The sequence below is a fragment of the Catharus ustulatus genome, chromosome 1 (assembly GCF_009819885.2).
Source record: "Catharus ustulatus isolate bCatUst1 chromosome 1, bCatUst1.pri.v2, whole genome shotgun sequence".
Classification (NCBI taxonomy): domain Eukaryota; kingdom Metazoa; phylum Chordata; class Aves; order Passeriformes; family Turdidae; genus Catharus; species Catharus ustulatus.
In genome coordinates, this window is record NC_046221.1 from 148105443 (window position 1) to 148122225 (window position 16783).

The 16783-nt window shown below is 37.0% G+C and overlaps 1 protein-coding gene across 5 annotated transcripts in view; it reads right to left on the minus strand.

Annotated features, from left to right (window-relative positions):
• The window catches only part of TRPS1 (transcriptional repressor GATA binding 1), a 212069-nt gene that overhangs the window by 132233 nt on the left and 63053 nt on the right, over positions 1 to 16783 (minus strand). For all 5 annotated transcript variants that reach the window (XM_033064258.2, XM_033064240.2, XM_033064248.2 and 2 more), the window contains one exon: positions 15745 to 16348. In XM_033064258.2, the coding sequence (XP_032920149.1) occupies positions 15745 to 16348 (604 nt within the window). The remainder of the gene's footprint in view (positions 1 to 15744; positions 16349 to 16783) is intronic.

The window sequence follows — 16783 nt, forward strand, 5'->3', positions numbered from 1 at the left end:
TCTTAATGTGGCCTTTCTATTCCTTTTGCAGTCTTAATGCCACAGAGCCCTTGGAGTTACCAAACGATGGTAATGTTGGTTAAAAAATTTCAACATGCACACAGAAAAAATGATAAAAAGGTTGTTCACTTTCCTTGCCACCTAAAAAGGTAATTTCTTCTTAACTGAATATTTCAACAAAAATGGGAGGGGTTTTTTTCTTTTTTTTACAGATTTGCATTGGCACAGTGTCGTCATCATCATACTTCCAGCATTTTTGCTCCTGGTGTTATTAATGAGAGGTAATTTGAATATTTCAAGAGTTTCTCTTAGAAGAGGATGAGGCAGGTTGACATTCTGCACATAGGAACTAGAAAGCGAAATAGGTACACCAGTCATATTAAAGTTCTCCAGAAAATCCTAAGAGATGAGAAAGGCACGCATTTTGACTTTCCCTTTGGAAATACCATTTATTTTAACATGTTTCACATCTAAAAGTTGATATAAAATATAATACTATCCAGTGGATAAACAGATATTTTCCAAAGTCATCAGATCTGCATTCTAAATTTGATGATACAGATTTATAAAGCATATTTATAATTTTGTTCATTATTTAAACTGTTCAGAAAGAAGAAATGGGAGGCTGAAATGTTTGATCACTCATTGACAGCTATTGAAAACAACTCTTGCTTTACAACTTAAGAAACCAAGAGCAGTGGAAGCACTTCTGACAACTGCAAGACAGTGAATGCAGCTCCATATCAAAAAATTGCATGGGAAAATCCACACTCCTTTGTAATTCTGTCCTGACTGCAGACACTATCAGCACTTTGAAAACTCAGCTGGTCTCCAGATGGAGTCTTCCTGGTTTAGCAGGAAAGCAGAGCAGTAGCAGCAGCACAAGTATGATTCAGTGAAGGCACTGGTAGGCACATTCAAAAAAATGTGACACATAATTTCTATTGAGTCCCTTGAATAACAAGTGTGAAGTGGACATAAGTGCTAAAGGTCACCTGAATCCACTGACAGCAACCTATTCTGCAAATAGGTCAGACAACCAGTTAGATTTTCCTCCATAAAAAAAAAAACGGTTTTTGCATCTACAGAAGGATCACAGCAGCTTCACCTGAGAGCTGTGACTTCACCCTTTAAAAACTGCAAAACTAAATAGCATTTGCTCTCCAGGATTCATTGAAGCAATGCTGAACAGGATCATCATGAGGATAAGGTTAAAGTGGAGAGAGCACAAATCCTCCCAAATATCCTTCCTGTTGTTATGCTTCTACTAGCTGCACATGTCTCTACAGCCTCTTATCTGAACTATGCAGGTTCACTCATACAAATACAGCATGTGCTACATATCTATAGTCAGGGGGGTTTGTATAACATATGGATATATTCTAGGCTTATACAGAGCAGCAATACCACACTGTCATGCTTTTGCACGGTAAAAAGAGAAACTTAAGACCACGAGGAGTTGGTCAGGCTGAAATATCCTTTCTGATGTTTCACAAAGTGTAAATACAACTGTTAAGTTTTTCTTTCTCCATCTAGACAGATATTATAAATTTATTTGAGAAGGCACGGACTAATCTCTTGCATACATCCTCAATTCAATCCATCCCCTCTCTCCTTTGACACTGACTATGGACTTTGTAGTCATTTCAGCAAGTTTACATTTTTTCTCAGTTATTTCTAACAAACCACACTTACATGGCAGGGAGATGAAAGGTTGAGCAAGATTCTCAGTGCTCATGAGTAAAGTCCCTAACAAGGCACAGCTGATCTACAGACAGACAGACAAAGATATCAACCATGTGTTGAAAATAAACAGTTGCAGTCAATTCTCTCGTGCTAGAAGCAGGGAATAGTGTGCTGGCAATATCTGAGCAGTGAGAACGATGCTGCCAATTCCCTGGACCTGTGTTAGTCCGGTGATGGGAGTATGTTGTTTATGCAGTCACAGTTCTCATGTCTATCTGCTGTTCTCACCATCTTGACCTGACATGAATAGTTTTGAAACCATTTGTTCTTGTCAAAAGTGTGATAGCATCACAGGAAGGCAAACTGGTCTGCAAAATAACAGCTCAGAGAAACAAGAGATATGTCTATAGTAGACATATAAAATTTCAGCTATTTTTATAAACCTTTCTGCTTCCAAACTACCTCATATTCAGTATTTCCAAAGCAATATTCATAAATCTCAATGTTATTTGAAAGATACTATGTAATAAAAGTTTGTATCTACAAAATCACAAAATACATTTTTGTCCCAGATCATACAGCTGAAGAGAAGGGTCTTGGCTCCTCCTACCCATCACTCATCCCCCTCACCTCCTCTGAAACAGTCTAACAAGCTACATCGTGGACTTAAAAACATTAACCTGTGAAGAACTATTCAATACCCTGAGGAGAACATGTTCATCAGCAAGTTCGCCAGTTTCTGGTAGGTAAAACCAGACTAAATATTTGATATCCTCCTGATTATTGTCAAGCTGTATTTCCTTAGCAGTAATTTGACTCTGTTGCTGTAGTCAATATATTGTAAATGCCTGTATTTTATAGACTGCAGTGCATGTTTCAAAGCATTTTATAACCATTGGAATTGTCAGGTACCACACAGTATGGTAAATCCTTTAAAAAAAAAAAAAAAAAAAAAAAACAACAACAACTAGGAAAAGATAAAAACACTTTGGATGTATACTTCTCAATGTGTGTTGTACATGTTAACATTTACAAGCAGGAAAATGTTTTCAGTGAAATGAAACAAGAACAAAAACCAATGGGCCCATGAGATGCAGAGCAGATCTAGAAAAAGTGCGAACATGGCATAGAAACACAGCATAGGAACAGACTTCACATTCTGTATATACCTTAAGCCATAAAAACCAGCAGGGAGCTGTTTTGCAAGCAGCAAACCATATAGCAATATAGAGTAATAAGTGGCTGTACTTGCTGTGGCTCAAGGCCTTCCATAAGCCCCCACAGGAGCATCTGCCTAAGCTCTTCCTTTGTCAAAACCATCTGAATTTTCCTTTTACTTTGTAGACTTCTGGCTGTCACAGCTACTAGCTCCTATGTGTATATCTGCAACAAATGTCAATTGGTTAAGATGTTCCTAGTGTTGCAGTAACTATGCAAATGTAAATTCCAAACGTAAAATGGTAATTAGGTAGTGGAAGATTCTTTTATTTATGGATTTGTTTAGCTTTTTTCAAATGATTCCATTCATTAGCACACTGAGAAAAGAGAAGGTTTCTGCATTGTTCATAGATTTTGCAAGTCATTATAAGGAATGGCAATTTTTAGAAAAACGAAGATATTTACAAAAGAGAAAACAGTATATTGGACAATTAGTGATTTTGCATATTACCTCTACTTAAAGTACATATAGAAACTCTCTGGTACATTCTGACAATTAATAATCCAACTATAGCAGAAAAAAATGGGCTTATCTTATTAAAGAAAATCAACAGTTCAGTAGCATTTTTATGAAGACATAACTCACATTTAAAAACACAGCTTGAGAATATTTTTAGCACTGTCGGTTCAAAACAGATTAATGAAATCAATGAAAAATAAAGTACCTGTCAATGTGAAAAAAGTTACCAAGAACTAGGGCTGAAAGGACTATTTATTATTATTCAACTAATCAAGGTTCCATGCATTTAAGCGCTGACTGAGACTGTATTTTATTACCCATGAAGGCAGCATACCTCCCGAGAAGCTACTGCATTTTGCACTTACTATGCCTCTTTTAAAAAGAAAAACTCGAGATGCTTCATGAAAATGGACGAACCTATAGGAAGCATTAACTAAAAGAACAAATACTTAAACTTCCGTTATGGACTTACTGTTATTTCCAGAGATAACCAGGGTCTATAAGAAATAGCTATGGAAAAAGTCTGGGGGACAAACTCTGGACCTGCACAAGCTGTCAGGAATGGAAAGAGAAGACTGACAGACAATAATCCAGAAAAGTTTAAGTACCCTTGTTTCCCTGCCCAGAAAAGTTTTGACAGATTTATTTGTTTGCTTTAATGTTGGGAATTGCATTGTTTTTCCTGAAGTTTCAGGAGGAACAGGAAAATTTTGGCCACAAAGAAATATAATTTTAATTAACCCTTGTTAGTAATGTTAAAGACTTTTTATTTTTCAGAGCAAAAGAATATGCCGATTCCTGAGTTTCACACAATAAGAAGTATGGTTATCAATTTATTTTTTTAAGATTTAAAGTGGGTTATTTTCTAACAACATTATTTAAAGGCTCAAATCATTACAGTTATTTTGGAAACAAACAAAAATCATCATGATGAGATTGAAAGCAGATTCAGGTCAATGCAGTGTAACACTACATAGCAATCAATAAAAATGTCAATACAAACAATTACTAGAGGCACCATATGACATTCCAATGGGGGAGAGGGAGTGAATTCTTTATTTTCTACTTAGACGCCTTGCTTCCTTTATCAGCAGATGGCAAACAAATTACTAGTTCAATCCATATGTCTGTATCTGATAGACAGTGTTTTACAAGTCTGAAATTAGTTTGAAACATTTTGAAGTTGGCCAGACTACAGAGGAAAACAGGATAACTTTTGTCTATTAATGAAAACTTGGTTTTGTCATAACAAATACTTCCACAAGCTACTACCCATCCAGACTCATTCAGTCGCTAATGGAATTGTACCCAAAGACATAATCTGTGTTTAACAGACTAACAATTTGTAGTTTCACCCATTCTGTTCTTCTGCTGTGCTCCAACATGTCTCCTTCCACCAGCTGAGGTTTCCTAAGTGGTGCTGATGAAAGCGAGCGAGGCCATGAGAATGTTTTTGGTCGGGAGGGTATCAGATGGCGAGGGCCGTTTGTGTGCAGGCGTTGCAGAGCAAACCTGTCAGAGCACAGCCTGCAGACCAGCAACCTGGCTCAGCCACGCACAGCACACGCGCTGACGAGACTCAGCCACTTTTGCTTAATCTCTCCCCATCAGAAAGCCTCTATTTGCAATGCAGACAATGTATATTTTAGGAAAGGCGGATCAGAAAGCCTAGACAGTTTTTATAACAAAATGAATGGTTTGGTAAATTTCTTTCAAAAGACAGCTCCCAATCTGGAGAATTTTAATGACTTGTATTATAGTAAACTGTGAGTTCCATAAAAGATTGAGGGAGGAGAGAGCCAAACCAAGCTGAAGAAGACAAGAAAAGAGTGGTTTAGTGAACTTTCTTTGCAACCTGGCCAAGCAAAGAGCGAAGCAAACCTATACTGTAAAAACAGCTGACAGCAGGGGTCTAGAGGCATTCACAGCCAGGCAGGCAGAACACCAGGCACATCCAGCAGATCTCCAGGCACTTGGGAGCCCTTTGGTGTGGACCGCTGGATGAAGTTCCAGTTCACCTCCCAATGCTTGCAAAATTTAATTTGTTTGCCAGGGACTGACAGCACCAGCATAGATAAAATATTTCTCAACACAGTGTTTTTAAAATGTTCTTTCCTTCCAACAGGGATGTACCTGGGGGACTGGTGTCCAAAGAGGCTTATGCTTCACCTCTTAAGGAGGGTATCACTAAGAAAGCCCTCAAATACTTTTTGCAGTGATTACAGTTTCACTTAGCTGTCTATTTGCTCACTGAAATAATGCATTTCAGGAAAAACTTTGTCTAGAGGTCTACACCAATGCCAGCTTGGGGCAATGAAGTTGAATGCAACACCTCTCCTGAGATACAAGAAGACGGTCACGAGGATTGATTAAAATGTGAAGAGTCATTTACACCAAGAAACTGAGGGTCCAAGTGTAACAGACATCAACTGTCCTCTTAATTTTTCAAAGTCTCTACATCACACATGACAGGTGTTACAGATAAGCACTACAAAGACCTCTGCTCTTCAACCATTTAGCTCACTATTAGAAGGCAAAGGCAAATCAATTAAGTGATGATTAAGACTACAGTCTTAAAGGCATGAAATATATATTTAGAACTTCTGCTAAGCAGAACATAATTTTCTGTAATGGAAAAATCAGTAAAGTTGTAACATGTTCTTTATTTTTAAAATTATTAATATTTGTCCTACAAACCATTTTGCTAAATAATTACAGAAATTTTTCTTCTGAAAACCATTTTTCACTCTGAATTTAAATATGAATCTGATTTTTTAATTTAATTCTGATTTTTAACCTAATTTAAAATTAGTAAACATACACATGTATGCACACAAACATACGTAGGTGCCAAGATATTTACAAGCCTTGAAGCCGACAAGATTTTAATCACATTTTCCATTAACTCTCTCCACCCCTAAAACCTTGCATAAAGTAGGGTTTATGAGAATCTTAAACAAAAGGAAATATTTAACTTTCTAGCACACCTCAGTCAAATATAAATGGGTTGCAGTAATACACTAACAAGTACTGTGCTGTCAGTGGAGAGCTTTATGGATGTTTTGTCTTCTTCATCAGCTGCAGGGAGTAATGTCAAAATAATCACCACAGGATGAGTCCATAAGTGAATTGTGAAGAAAACACTTTTCTCAAGAAACAGGTTGACTAAATTTATTCTGTACAATGCGAACTTTTAAACAGGTCTGGAATACATCCATTTTGTGTTGAAAGAGGAGCTGCCACGAAACACTGAAAAAATATAAAATACAACCCCGTATTTTCTAATTCAAAAGCATAAATCCATGAACATTAAAGCAGCTACTATCAGAAAAAAAACTGCTCATAAATATGCAAAGATACTATTCTCCAAATGTCTTATAAAGGGGATAATAGCGGTATATTAAGTTTTGCTTTGATTTGTAAGCTTTTACCTTGTGGTGTTTGCCCTACAGCCTTTTAGTCATGTACAGACTGGAGAAGTGAGAGCTTTGAAGTGCCCAACTTCCAGTGAAGTTGCTAACATTTTTTAATAAGTCTTAAGAGGTCTGTGTGTGATTTACTGTAATTTCAGAACAAGCTCAGAAATTCAGCCTAACTTGGAAAGAATGGAAGAGTCATTTGAGCACATTATCACTGTTAGGGCAAGGGGGGAGAGAGGCATGAAAATAATCTGGAACGTGATCAAGTCAAATTCAAAATACTGCGTATATAAATTTTATTACTGAGAACTTTAAGGGCAACAAGACAGTTTTGCATAGATGAGATTTTTTTTTGCAACCAGTAAATATAGTTTAAGTGATTCACAGCCAATTTTTATAATTGCAATGAAGCAGCTGTGATCAAACTCTATTTGTAGAATCATAATAAATTTGCCCCCCACCTACTAAAATTAGTTCTAAGCATCCAAAATTCCCATTTGAACATCTGACTGAACAAAACAGGCATTGCTCCATGCCAAAAACTGGAGGAAATAGACCTAAAATATGCCATTTTCTCACCAGAAATTGTAGGCTCCCAGAATAACATGTGAATTAAAACTCATTTCAAGCTTGTTTGCATTGCTCCTCATTCCCATTCATAGCAAATTTCTTGACAAACGTTCTGATTATTTCTCTTTTTTCCTCACTTTTTTAAATTTAAACACAATTTTCAAATCACAGACAGTCTTGCAAGGAGAAACAGCTGATAGTACAGCCCATCTGAAAACGGAGAGGATGGAATCTAACTCTCAGTAAGAGCTGGAGGCAACTTACATGATTAAAGACTGCACTGTAAGCCATCGTTAAAAGACTTCTTCCCATAAGTGAAAATATGCAGTTTGCTACCATACACATCAGAGGCATTTAAACCAAAATGAGGTCTAAGTCAACCAAGAAATGCAAATGTCTCGCTCCAAAATTCCTCGTTTCACTTTTTTTTTAACTTCCCCCCAAGGCTGAAGGAAAGAATAGAAATTTTAACAAAGTTAACATTAAAATTGAAATTAAAATCAAAATCTGTTTTTTCAGTTTTCCTCTTTCCATGGTATTCTTGAAAAAGTTTGCATCATCAGTCAGAGAAGATAACCACCAATATTGATGCAGGATGACCATGAATCATGCTCTTCTTGCTTCCACTATCATAGTACTGTTGCACAATTGAGTTTAACACACCTCTCTTCCCTTTTAGATGGGAAATTACCATTTTACAGACAGAATTAGGTCTAGAGCAGCCAAGAAATCATAGGAAATTAACCATCTAACTAGGACAAACCTAGTGATTCACCAAGATGAGATTTGAAATCTCAGGCAGACCAAGGACACTCCGCAAAGATTTCCAAGGTTGCTCACAAGCTGCCTTAGGGCAGTGCTGCACAACCTGAGCTGCCACCACCCCATTTGTTTCAGTAACTTAATACTGTACACTGTGCAAAAAAAGTATTTCTCCTCTCATCTTTATGCTAAAAAATATATCCTATCTGAACTCTAAATAATGTTAATATGCAACATAAACATACATATTTATGGATTTATATTACATATACATGATTTTATCACTCCAACAAAGAAGATGTAAGATTTTCTAAAATATATACATAAAAAATGCTTAGAAAAACATCAGCAAGAACCACTTAGCTCCTATAAAGCCTCATTTTAAAAACAGAACTTGGTGGAAGAAGTAAATTAATTATATTAAGCAGGAAATTGTTCACTAAATCAATTGGGCTACATTAGAGACCTGAAAATTAAGACTAGTTCCAAGGTGACCATATGCATATTCTGAAGAGTGCCAAGGTAACAAAAGACATTCCAGAAAACCTTATATCATGCCTTAGACACACACACACACACACACACACACACACACACACACACATGTATTTCTGTTTCAGACACATCTGTTCATCTAACAACTATTTTCCATAATTGTTCTTTTTAACTGGCTGTATTATCAGCCCTAGATACCCCCATGACAAAAATCAAAGCACGTATGTGCACTGTTTATTCATAAATCTCTTTATAAATCCTTACCATTTTAAATTTGTTCAGATGTGGATAGCATCTGGATTTCTTCAAATCAATTATAATTACAATGCTCCCTTCTTAGCCCAATAAATTAAACATTTATTTGCTGTCTGTCATAAGATCCCTCCTCTAAAAGAGTGTATTTATTATGTCTTTTAATTACCAAATACATCTAGGGGATCATCTGAAATTCAGTACAGAAAGCAACTCTGCACTGCCAGATGCTAGAGGTATCTTCACACAGATTTTCACTGTTCAGCACCATGGTTCTTCGGGCAAAAATAGAATTATGTACAATCCTTGCCTGCATTCATCTGTGAAATTTAATTTTCCATTGAAAATCTACATGTTAGCAGCAAGTTCTGTCCTCCAGCATGAATGTTTGCTTCTCATTGGATCCAGTTTGGCAAAGATTATCCTTAGTTTCTAAATACAATTGAAGTTGCCATTTCACTTCAGGAATACAATCTATTGCTAAGTACAGAATAATAACAGGGCTGTATAATGGTGATAGTTGCACTTAACTTTTCAAAACTTTGGTAAAGCTCAACTGATTCTTTAATTTAGTCATCATGCAAGAGGCTGCATTAACCTACGTCCCATTTTAAGCAAGGCTGCCCAGTGAGAGTTCTCTGAGCTGCAGAAGCTGGAGGGAGCTGCTGCTGCTGTGCTGTTTGCCTCTGCCCCTACCTGAACTAGGAAGGGGCATATAAAATTGAGCTAATTAATGTGCTTATCAATCTGTTTTGGCCCCTCTGTTCAATATAAGAAAGCACTCTTTTGTTCTCATCTGCATTACGATCTCATCTATCCAGATGCAGCAGCTTGTTTTAAATCAAGAATTATCTCGGTTCTCCCTGCCTGAATCATTGTTATTGATCACAGCAACTTCAATAAACTCTGCTGCCTACCCGATGGCCTGGGGGCCCGTACCCAGATCCCCAGCCCTTTGTTCCACATACTGATTCACCTTTTCATCACGGATTTTGACGTAACTGCTGCCCTTTCGCATTATTACCCTGCCCCACCCAAATAATGATTTTATCACTTAATTCTCTTCCAGACCACATTTCGTAAAAGGGAGAAAGAAAAAAAAAGAATTAAAAAAAAAAAAAAAGAATAAAGAAAAAAACCCTATGCCCTGCTGGATGGGTAAACATGGATGAGGTGGGGTTGTCTCACCACATGACAGACACACCCCACACAAAAACCAGAAACATGCCTTTCATTGGGCAGGTTAACATTTTTCTAAAAGTTACTTTCTAGTCCTATCTGATCACTGTCAGGATGAGTAATGCAAAACATTCAATTTCTTGTGGGTTTGGTTCCAGTAGTTACTAAAAGCAGCCAAGTACATGTTTGTTTCTAAACTACTTGAAAACCTTCAGAAAGTTTCTTTAGCTTCGTTCCTGAGCCCTTCACCAGCACAGAGATTTTACCCGCCTCGGTTTTGCATGGTAAACACAAAGCTTCAAAACCATTTATCTTCAAGTACTAACTTTATTTTCTCATTTTCCTTTTTGGAGGATTCTTGCCATTTTCCAGGATGTAGTTAAATGTAAAAAAGTAGCCCACTGACTCCCCAGGCAGAGACTTGTGGAAACAGGTGCCTTTATAAAAAAACTAAAGTCTTTGTCAGCTCTCTGACCTGCCAGAGCTCTGTGCATTAGTAACACACAGTGCCTGCTGAGTTCCCCTCAGCTAATTAGAGGACCCGTATGGCAATGAATGGCCTTGACTATAAATACTTCCTGAAAGATCTCTAACAGAGTCAGAGGAAATGGGAAAAAAATGAGATGCAGCTACAGAGAAACTATTTCAGATGTTTCTTGTTTAAAGAGCTGCTTTTTCTTTCCTGAAGTTGCTTAGGGATGTATCCAAGACTTACACCAATCGAAATGTAAGAAGTGTGATACAACTATATGCATTGAATTTAATTCAGAAGATATACTATTAAGATGCTGCTATGAGAAGGTGGCTGGAAGTGGGACACAATGCCAAAAACCCACAAAAACTTCCATCTGTCACCCTGGAGGGACCACCAAAAAATCACATTTAAACCAAGATCCCACTCTGTGTGCTTGAACCTTCTCATGCTGCTTCTTGTGCTCCCACTCAAGGCAGCAGCAGCAATATTTCTACCAGCATGAGAGAGCCGGGTTTTATCTCAAATGTATGTTATCCTTCTGGCCAAGAATTGTATGTGCTTAGAGAAGTCTTTTGGAAATCACAAAGGACAGCTCAGCATTTCCACTGCTTTGCAGCTATTTGGCACCCAGCTCTGTGGACAACAGGAGTCAGTACTTTATAAAAGGAGAAATGATGATTTGCCACTAGGGATTGTGTTTGATATTTACTATGTTGATATTAAATCTATTATATGAAGACTTAATACTTACCTACCAATTGCTCATTTTTAAATTAGCTCTGCCAATCACCCACATAGGAGAATGCAAAACACGGAGAAAAGAAACATTATTTTCTAATTTTCTCTCTCCCTCAAATTTAAAGCTGTATGGCCAGCTTTAGCCAGAACACCATATGAAGTACCACAAGTGCAAATGTCACAGACAAAAAGAAAATAACTCTTCTCAAAGTAAATGAAAATTGTTTTGAAATACTGTGATTTCCTGTAGTGTGTAAACAGTATGATCATTATGGTGCAAAATAATCTCAGTTTAATAGAAGAGTCGATTTTATCCTTTGCACCATATAAAAAGCTCATAGCAAAGGTTAACATAACCTCAGTTATATATTTAATGTTACAACCTGCAGTATCCCTTTGATAAAAATCCACATTATTTTTGCAATAATGTGACAATCTCTCTCCCTTTGATGGTACACAAACTCCTCCAGGAACTGTGGTTAATACACAAAGTAAGTCCACGTGACCCTGCAGGACAGACACACTGACCTGTGTTATTACTGCATCTCTGCTGGCTAAACTACAGTGTCTATACCAACACCTTTAGGTGGACTAACTAGGTCTGTGTATAGGTCTGAAGGCTCAGGTTACCATTTCCCATTTGGTGGAAAACTATTCTGTCCATACAGACCAAAACAGGACACTTCATTTAAAATCAGTTTAGCAAAAAGTTCCCTCTGTCCAAGATCTGCACTGTCAAAGCATTAAACAATCTGCCTGGCCTGGAGTCTGCTGGCTGCCAATGTGCTACCCAAAAAAAGGAACATTTTTGCATCTCAATAGACCTTCCAGTATCAACAAATCTTTAAACTAGAAAATCGGCTACTCTAAGGAAGAGCAGAAATAATGTCCACATTGTACCACACTGAGGTACATTTTTGGTAATTCCCATTTGCAAAACATACTGATTCACTGTACGTACAGCTGCTGGAAATATTTTGATAAAAAAAATAAATTAAAGCTACTCACAGAAGTGCACCAAGCCCCTGAGATAGATTCTGTTACACACACACAGCTTGGAAGCATTCTCAGGGATAAAGGTGCATCCACTGCACATGTGTGTTTGCCTCATTTCTAGCTCCCGAAAGGTCACCAGCAATTCGGTCTTTTAGTTTCTAAAAATGAAATAAATCTTACCCCAATTACTCCCACAAACAATCTACTGTTGCACAGAGTCTGGGGAAGAACAATGGCCATCATGTACAGAAGGAAGGACATAAATGGCTTAGACAACACCCAAAGCTGAAAATTACTCCAAGCAATTTCCAAAAATTAATTATCCTGTAAGCATTAAGAATTTCTGTGGTCTGTGGTATATTTTCACCCCTTCTCCAGTTGATTTGTATTATCTCTGATATTTTACCAAAATGCTAATCACTTCTAAACCTGTAGTATCAATCTCTATTTGAAAAAATGTGAAAAAAACTGATTTTTGCTTTCCCTTCCCCCCATCATCAAGAAAGTAAAAAATTAAAAGCACATAGCATTGCTGGTGCTGTCAAATAATTACAAATCATTTGTAATAAGCAGAACCACTTTATAAATATTGAATAGCCAGTACAACCAAAGGGATGTGTTAGGAATTTTCTTTTTCAGTCCATTTCTCAGTGTTTATTCACTGAGTAATCCCAAATTTTTGGCTTCATCTGTGTCAATCTTCAGGGGGGAAAAAAATGAAGGTGTCCACAGTGATTTTATTATAGGTTTTGTTTCCTAGTCACCAGTCGTCCTGGGATACAATGTTTTGCATAAGCATTCATTATATGATACTAGAAGGATGTATTGAGTTAATATTTTGCTTTCAGAGAGGACCAACTTTTAGACAGCATTAGTTACTCCTACTACCTATTTCATATTAGAAAAATACATGTAGGCAAAAGTAGATTATAATGAAAAATTTGCTTAACAACACAACACATTTTTTTAATTTCACAGGATTACAAAAATTAGCTTTTTCAAAATGGATGGCAAGTTCTTTTCTGTAAAATTTTTATTTCTCTCTGGGCCAATTGAGCTTCCAGGCATACACATCTGTATGTCAGATAATCCTTGACACTAAGCTCCCAGTGGTCAAGCTGACCATTGCTTTGTCTTCTTATTTATGGCTCCAGTACTGCATCCCATAACTAAAACTAAATCAAGAGCAAATTAAAGGAGTTGGGTTTCTATGATCTTTTTCACAGACTGAAAAGAAGATGGACTATTACTCACAGAATCACACTCCCACATCTCCTATCCTTCAGATCACTCCTTACCTTCAAGAAGTTTCAATTCTCATTTTGTTTTCTCTATCCATCAATCATGATGAAGTATCTAAGATTAGGGACACTGTTCAGCAGATGAAAATAGTTAATCTCCTTTCCCCCACTTTTTAAAAAAATATTTCAAGCTGACAAAAGCAACTTGCCCAATTTTCAAAGAAAAGTGAAAATTTGAATATGGTCACTAAGGAAACGACACAGATAAACCAGTCCTTTGCTCAATAGAGTCCAAAGAGCATGGCAGGTAAAGGTGTACACAAAATTCCTGTTTGAAGGATGTTGATATGATTTTATCAGTCACTATAAACATAATCTGCTAATAAATCATTATAAAAGAAAAGTAGAATTATACACAAAAGTAAAACCTTTTTTTTTCCAGAGAAGTATGGAAGATACAGGTTTTTCATACCCAGAAGCGATCAAAGTATTTCCAAACTGATAAAATACTAATTTGAAAAAAAAAAATATATTAAAAAGTGGTTTTGCATAAAGACTTTAAAAAAACATCTATAGTTATTTTTAGAAAGGGTTTAAGAAGCAGTCAGCATACAGTTTCCCACTGTGTATTCAGCAATAGCTAAAACAGGTAATATAATGGTCTTATTCTACTGTTTACTAAGATTTCAGGTCCACCTGTAAACCAAATTAAGACCTTTATAGAGCTGATTCTGCATACTACCATGTCCCTTTGTAGATTTTTGTTTGGTTTTCTTTCATCCTCTCGCAGTCAAAAAATAAATGAAAATATTTGAAAAATTGAAAATAAATGAAAATCATTTCTATTCTGATAAACCACAGATTAAATGGCTCCTCTGGCAAATCTGTCTGCATATGGCTACGAACCCGTACAAGAACTGAAGTGGGATGTAACTAACATCATATGTACAGCAGGAATTCCACTGCTGCATGAGTTTATGTATGTATTTTAATACATATTTCCTAATGGAGGAGAGAAATACAATCCTGCCATCCACAGTGAGCACACATCCAGGTTAGCAACAAGAAACCTATCATACTGTAACTGCTTCTCATACACTTAAAATCTGAGAACAATAACTAAGGTACAAAAGTTTGTGGTCCCCTTAAATTGCACGCAGGGTTTAAATCACAGACACTCTATTTTATAATTACAATAACTGCAATATTTTCAAGACCACTGACTTCATTTAAAACAGCTTCTAAGACTTCTGTATGTACAGACAGATATACCTGTGCACTATCTTAGCAGGCCATGGAATAAAACATTTATCTTCCTTTCTACACGTTACTCTAATTGATGCTGTGGTTATAAATGCTGTTATAAAAGACAAAAAAGGAAACCAGCAGATCATCACTTCCATTCTAGTGAGGTTTGTTTGCAGACTGACTGCTTCTGTGGTAAGTTTCTATAAATTCAGATAGGGAGCAGCTCCTGAAAACATGTGATGACTTCAGGAGAAAAACATTTATTTGTCTCCCTATTCAGCTCCACAGAATGTGAGATCTTTTCTAACCTCAGTTTCCTCTACAGTAGGAAAAACACACCTTGATGGAAGGGAAAGTTCCTTGTATATAGATCCTTTTGTTTTAAAAAAAATAGGAATTGTTTGGTGTGACAAATATTTGCCTTCTCTTATCACGTGAGATCCTTCCTTTTCTTTTGCTTTTGCTTCCAAGGCAACCAGACAAGTGTCAAAATTGATATATAATTATGTTGCTTCACAAAAAAAGTTACTTTTTATTAATATTTAACTCACATTTCATATTCTTAGATATGAAGCAATATGAAATCCTGCTTAAGTGTGAACTGTCACACCACCACAAAATTTAAGAGGTGATTAGTTGTTTCAATGTAACAGATGTGCAGCCTTCTGGGGTTCTAAACCTCCCTTCTTCAAATGCATCACCAACCTGCACAATTAGCAGGAATGATTAAACAAAATTCAATCAGAGCTAAATAGCAAAAGTAGAAGCTTACTAATACTCCATCAATATATAGATTGTTTTATGTGAACACTTTAGAAAATTTACCTGCTAGTTTGACTCTACAAATTTGAGTCTTTCCTTGGTTGTTTTTTTTTTTGTTGTTTCCATGCCCTAAAAGAACCCCAAGCACGTTATTTCGGACTTGAAGAAATCATTTGCACAGCCAATCAAACATAACATCCATGCAATTATAAAAAGCAAGAGGGAAAATAAAAAGTTTCCTACCCGTAATAAGGACTGGGATTCATCTTTTGCCTTGCCGTCCCCGGATCCAGAGTAGGACTGGGTCAGCTGCCCGGCTTTCTCTGCTGCTCCGGCTGGGACACCCTGCAGGAAACCCTTGCTCTCCACTGCCAAGCCATAAATGGGCCTTGCAAGATGGGCAGCTTCTACATTTGGACTATCCCTTAAAGGCTTTGGCTGCTCTTGGCCAACAGACACGGGGGTCAGCAAGCCCAGACTGGTCTGAGTGTATGATGGGCTCCCCCTCAAAATGTCTGTTCCTCTCCAGGTCACATTGCGAAGATCATCACTAGGACTGTCAGTCCAGCCTTTCTCCTTGAGCACTTCCTTATCTTCTATCTTCTCCCTCTTCACTATGCTGTCAGATATGGGTTCCCCTATTTTGGGGTCTGGATTAATCAGACTGTAGACCTTAAGGTCAATTTTTGGCTCTTCCTTGATAGACGAAACGCCATGACTGTCCTCCCCGTTGGCTGTAGTGATGTCCATCTCCTGACAGTGCACAGTGTTGAAGTGCTCCAGTAGTGACTGAGTGTCAACAGCTGTGAAGCTGCACTGACGGCATTTGCAGCAGTTGTGTACTCGCCTGGAAGAAAACAAGAAGCACATTAATATGAAAATCACCCCTTGGCCTTCCCTCTCACAGTGGTTTTACCTACCAAGATTAAGAAAATAAATCAAACTTACAATATGACCTTCTCTAAATAAAGCAAGCAGGTTTATTGTGGTGCCTTATACGACAGGGCAAAAATACTCCTACCATTCCTTCACATTCCAAGGCATTATTCTGAACTTCATAAAATTTTGGATTTTGTGTTTTTTCTTCTTCAGTTTGCTGCAAAATACTTTTCACTTTCTGCTGCAGCAGAAACACTAAAAAACCTTATTTTTCAACCAAAATCAAATAGTTAGAAGAGGACAGTTCTCTTGTTATTTCATATAATATATATGTGTATGTTAGAAACTTAAATGACTTAAAAAGTCCTTTACTTTCCACCAATTCCATACACTTTTGCTTGAC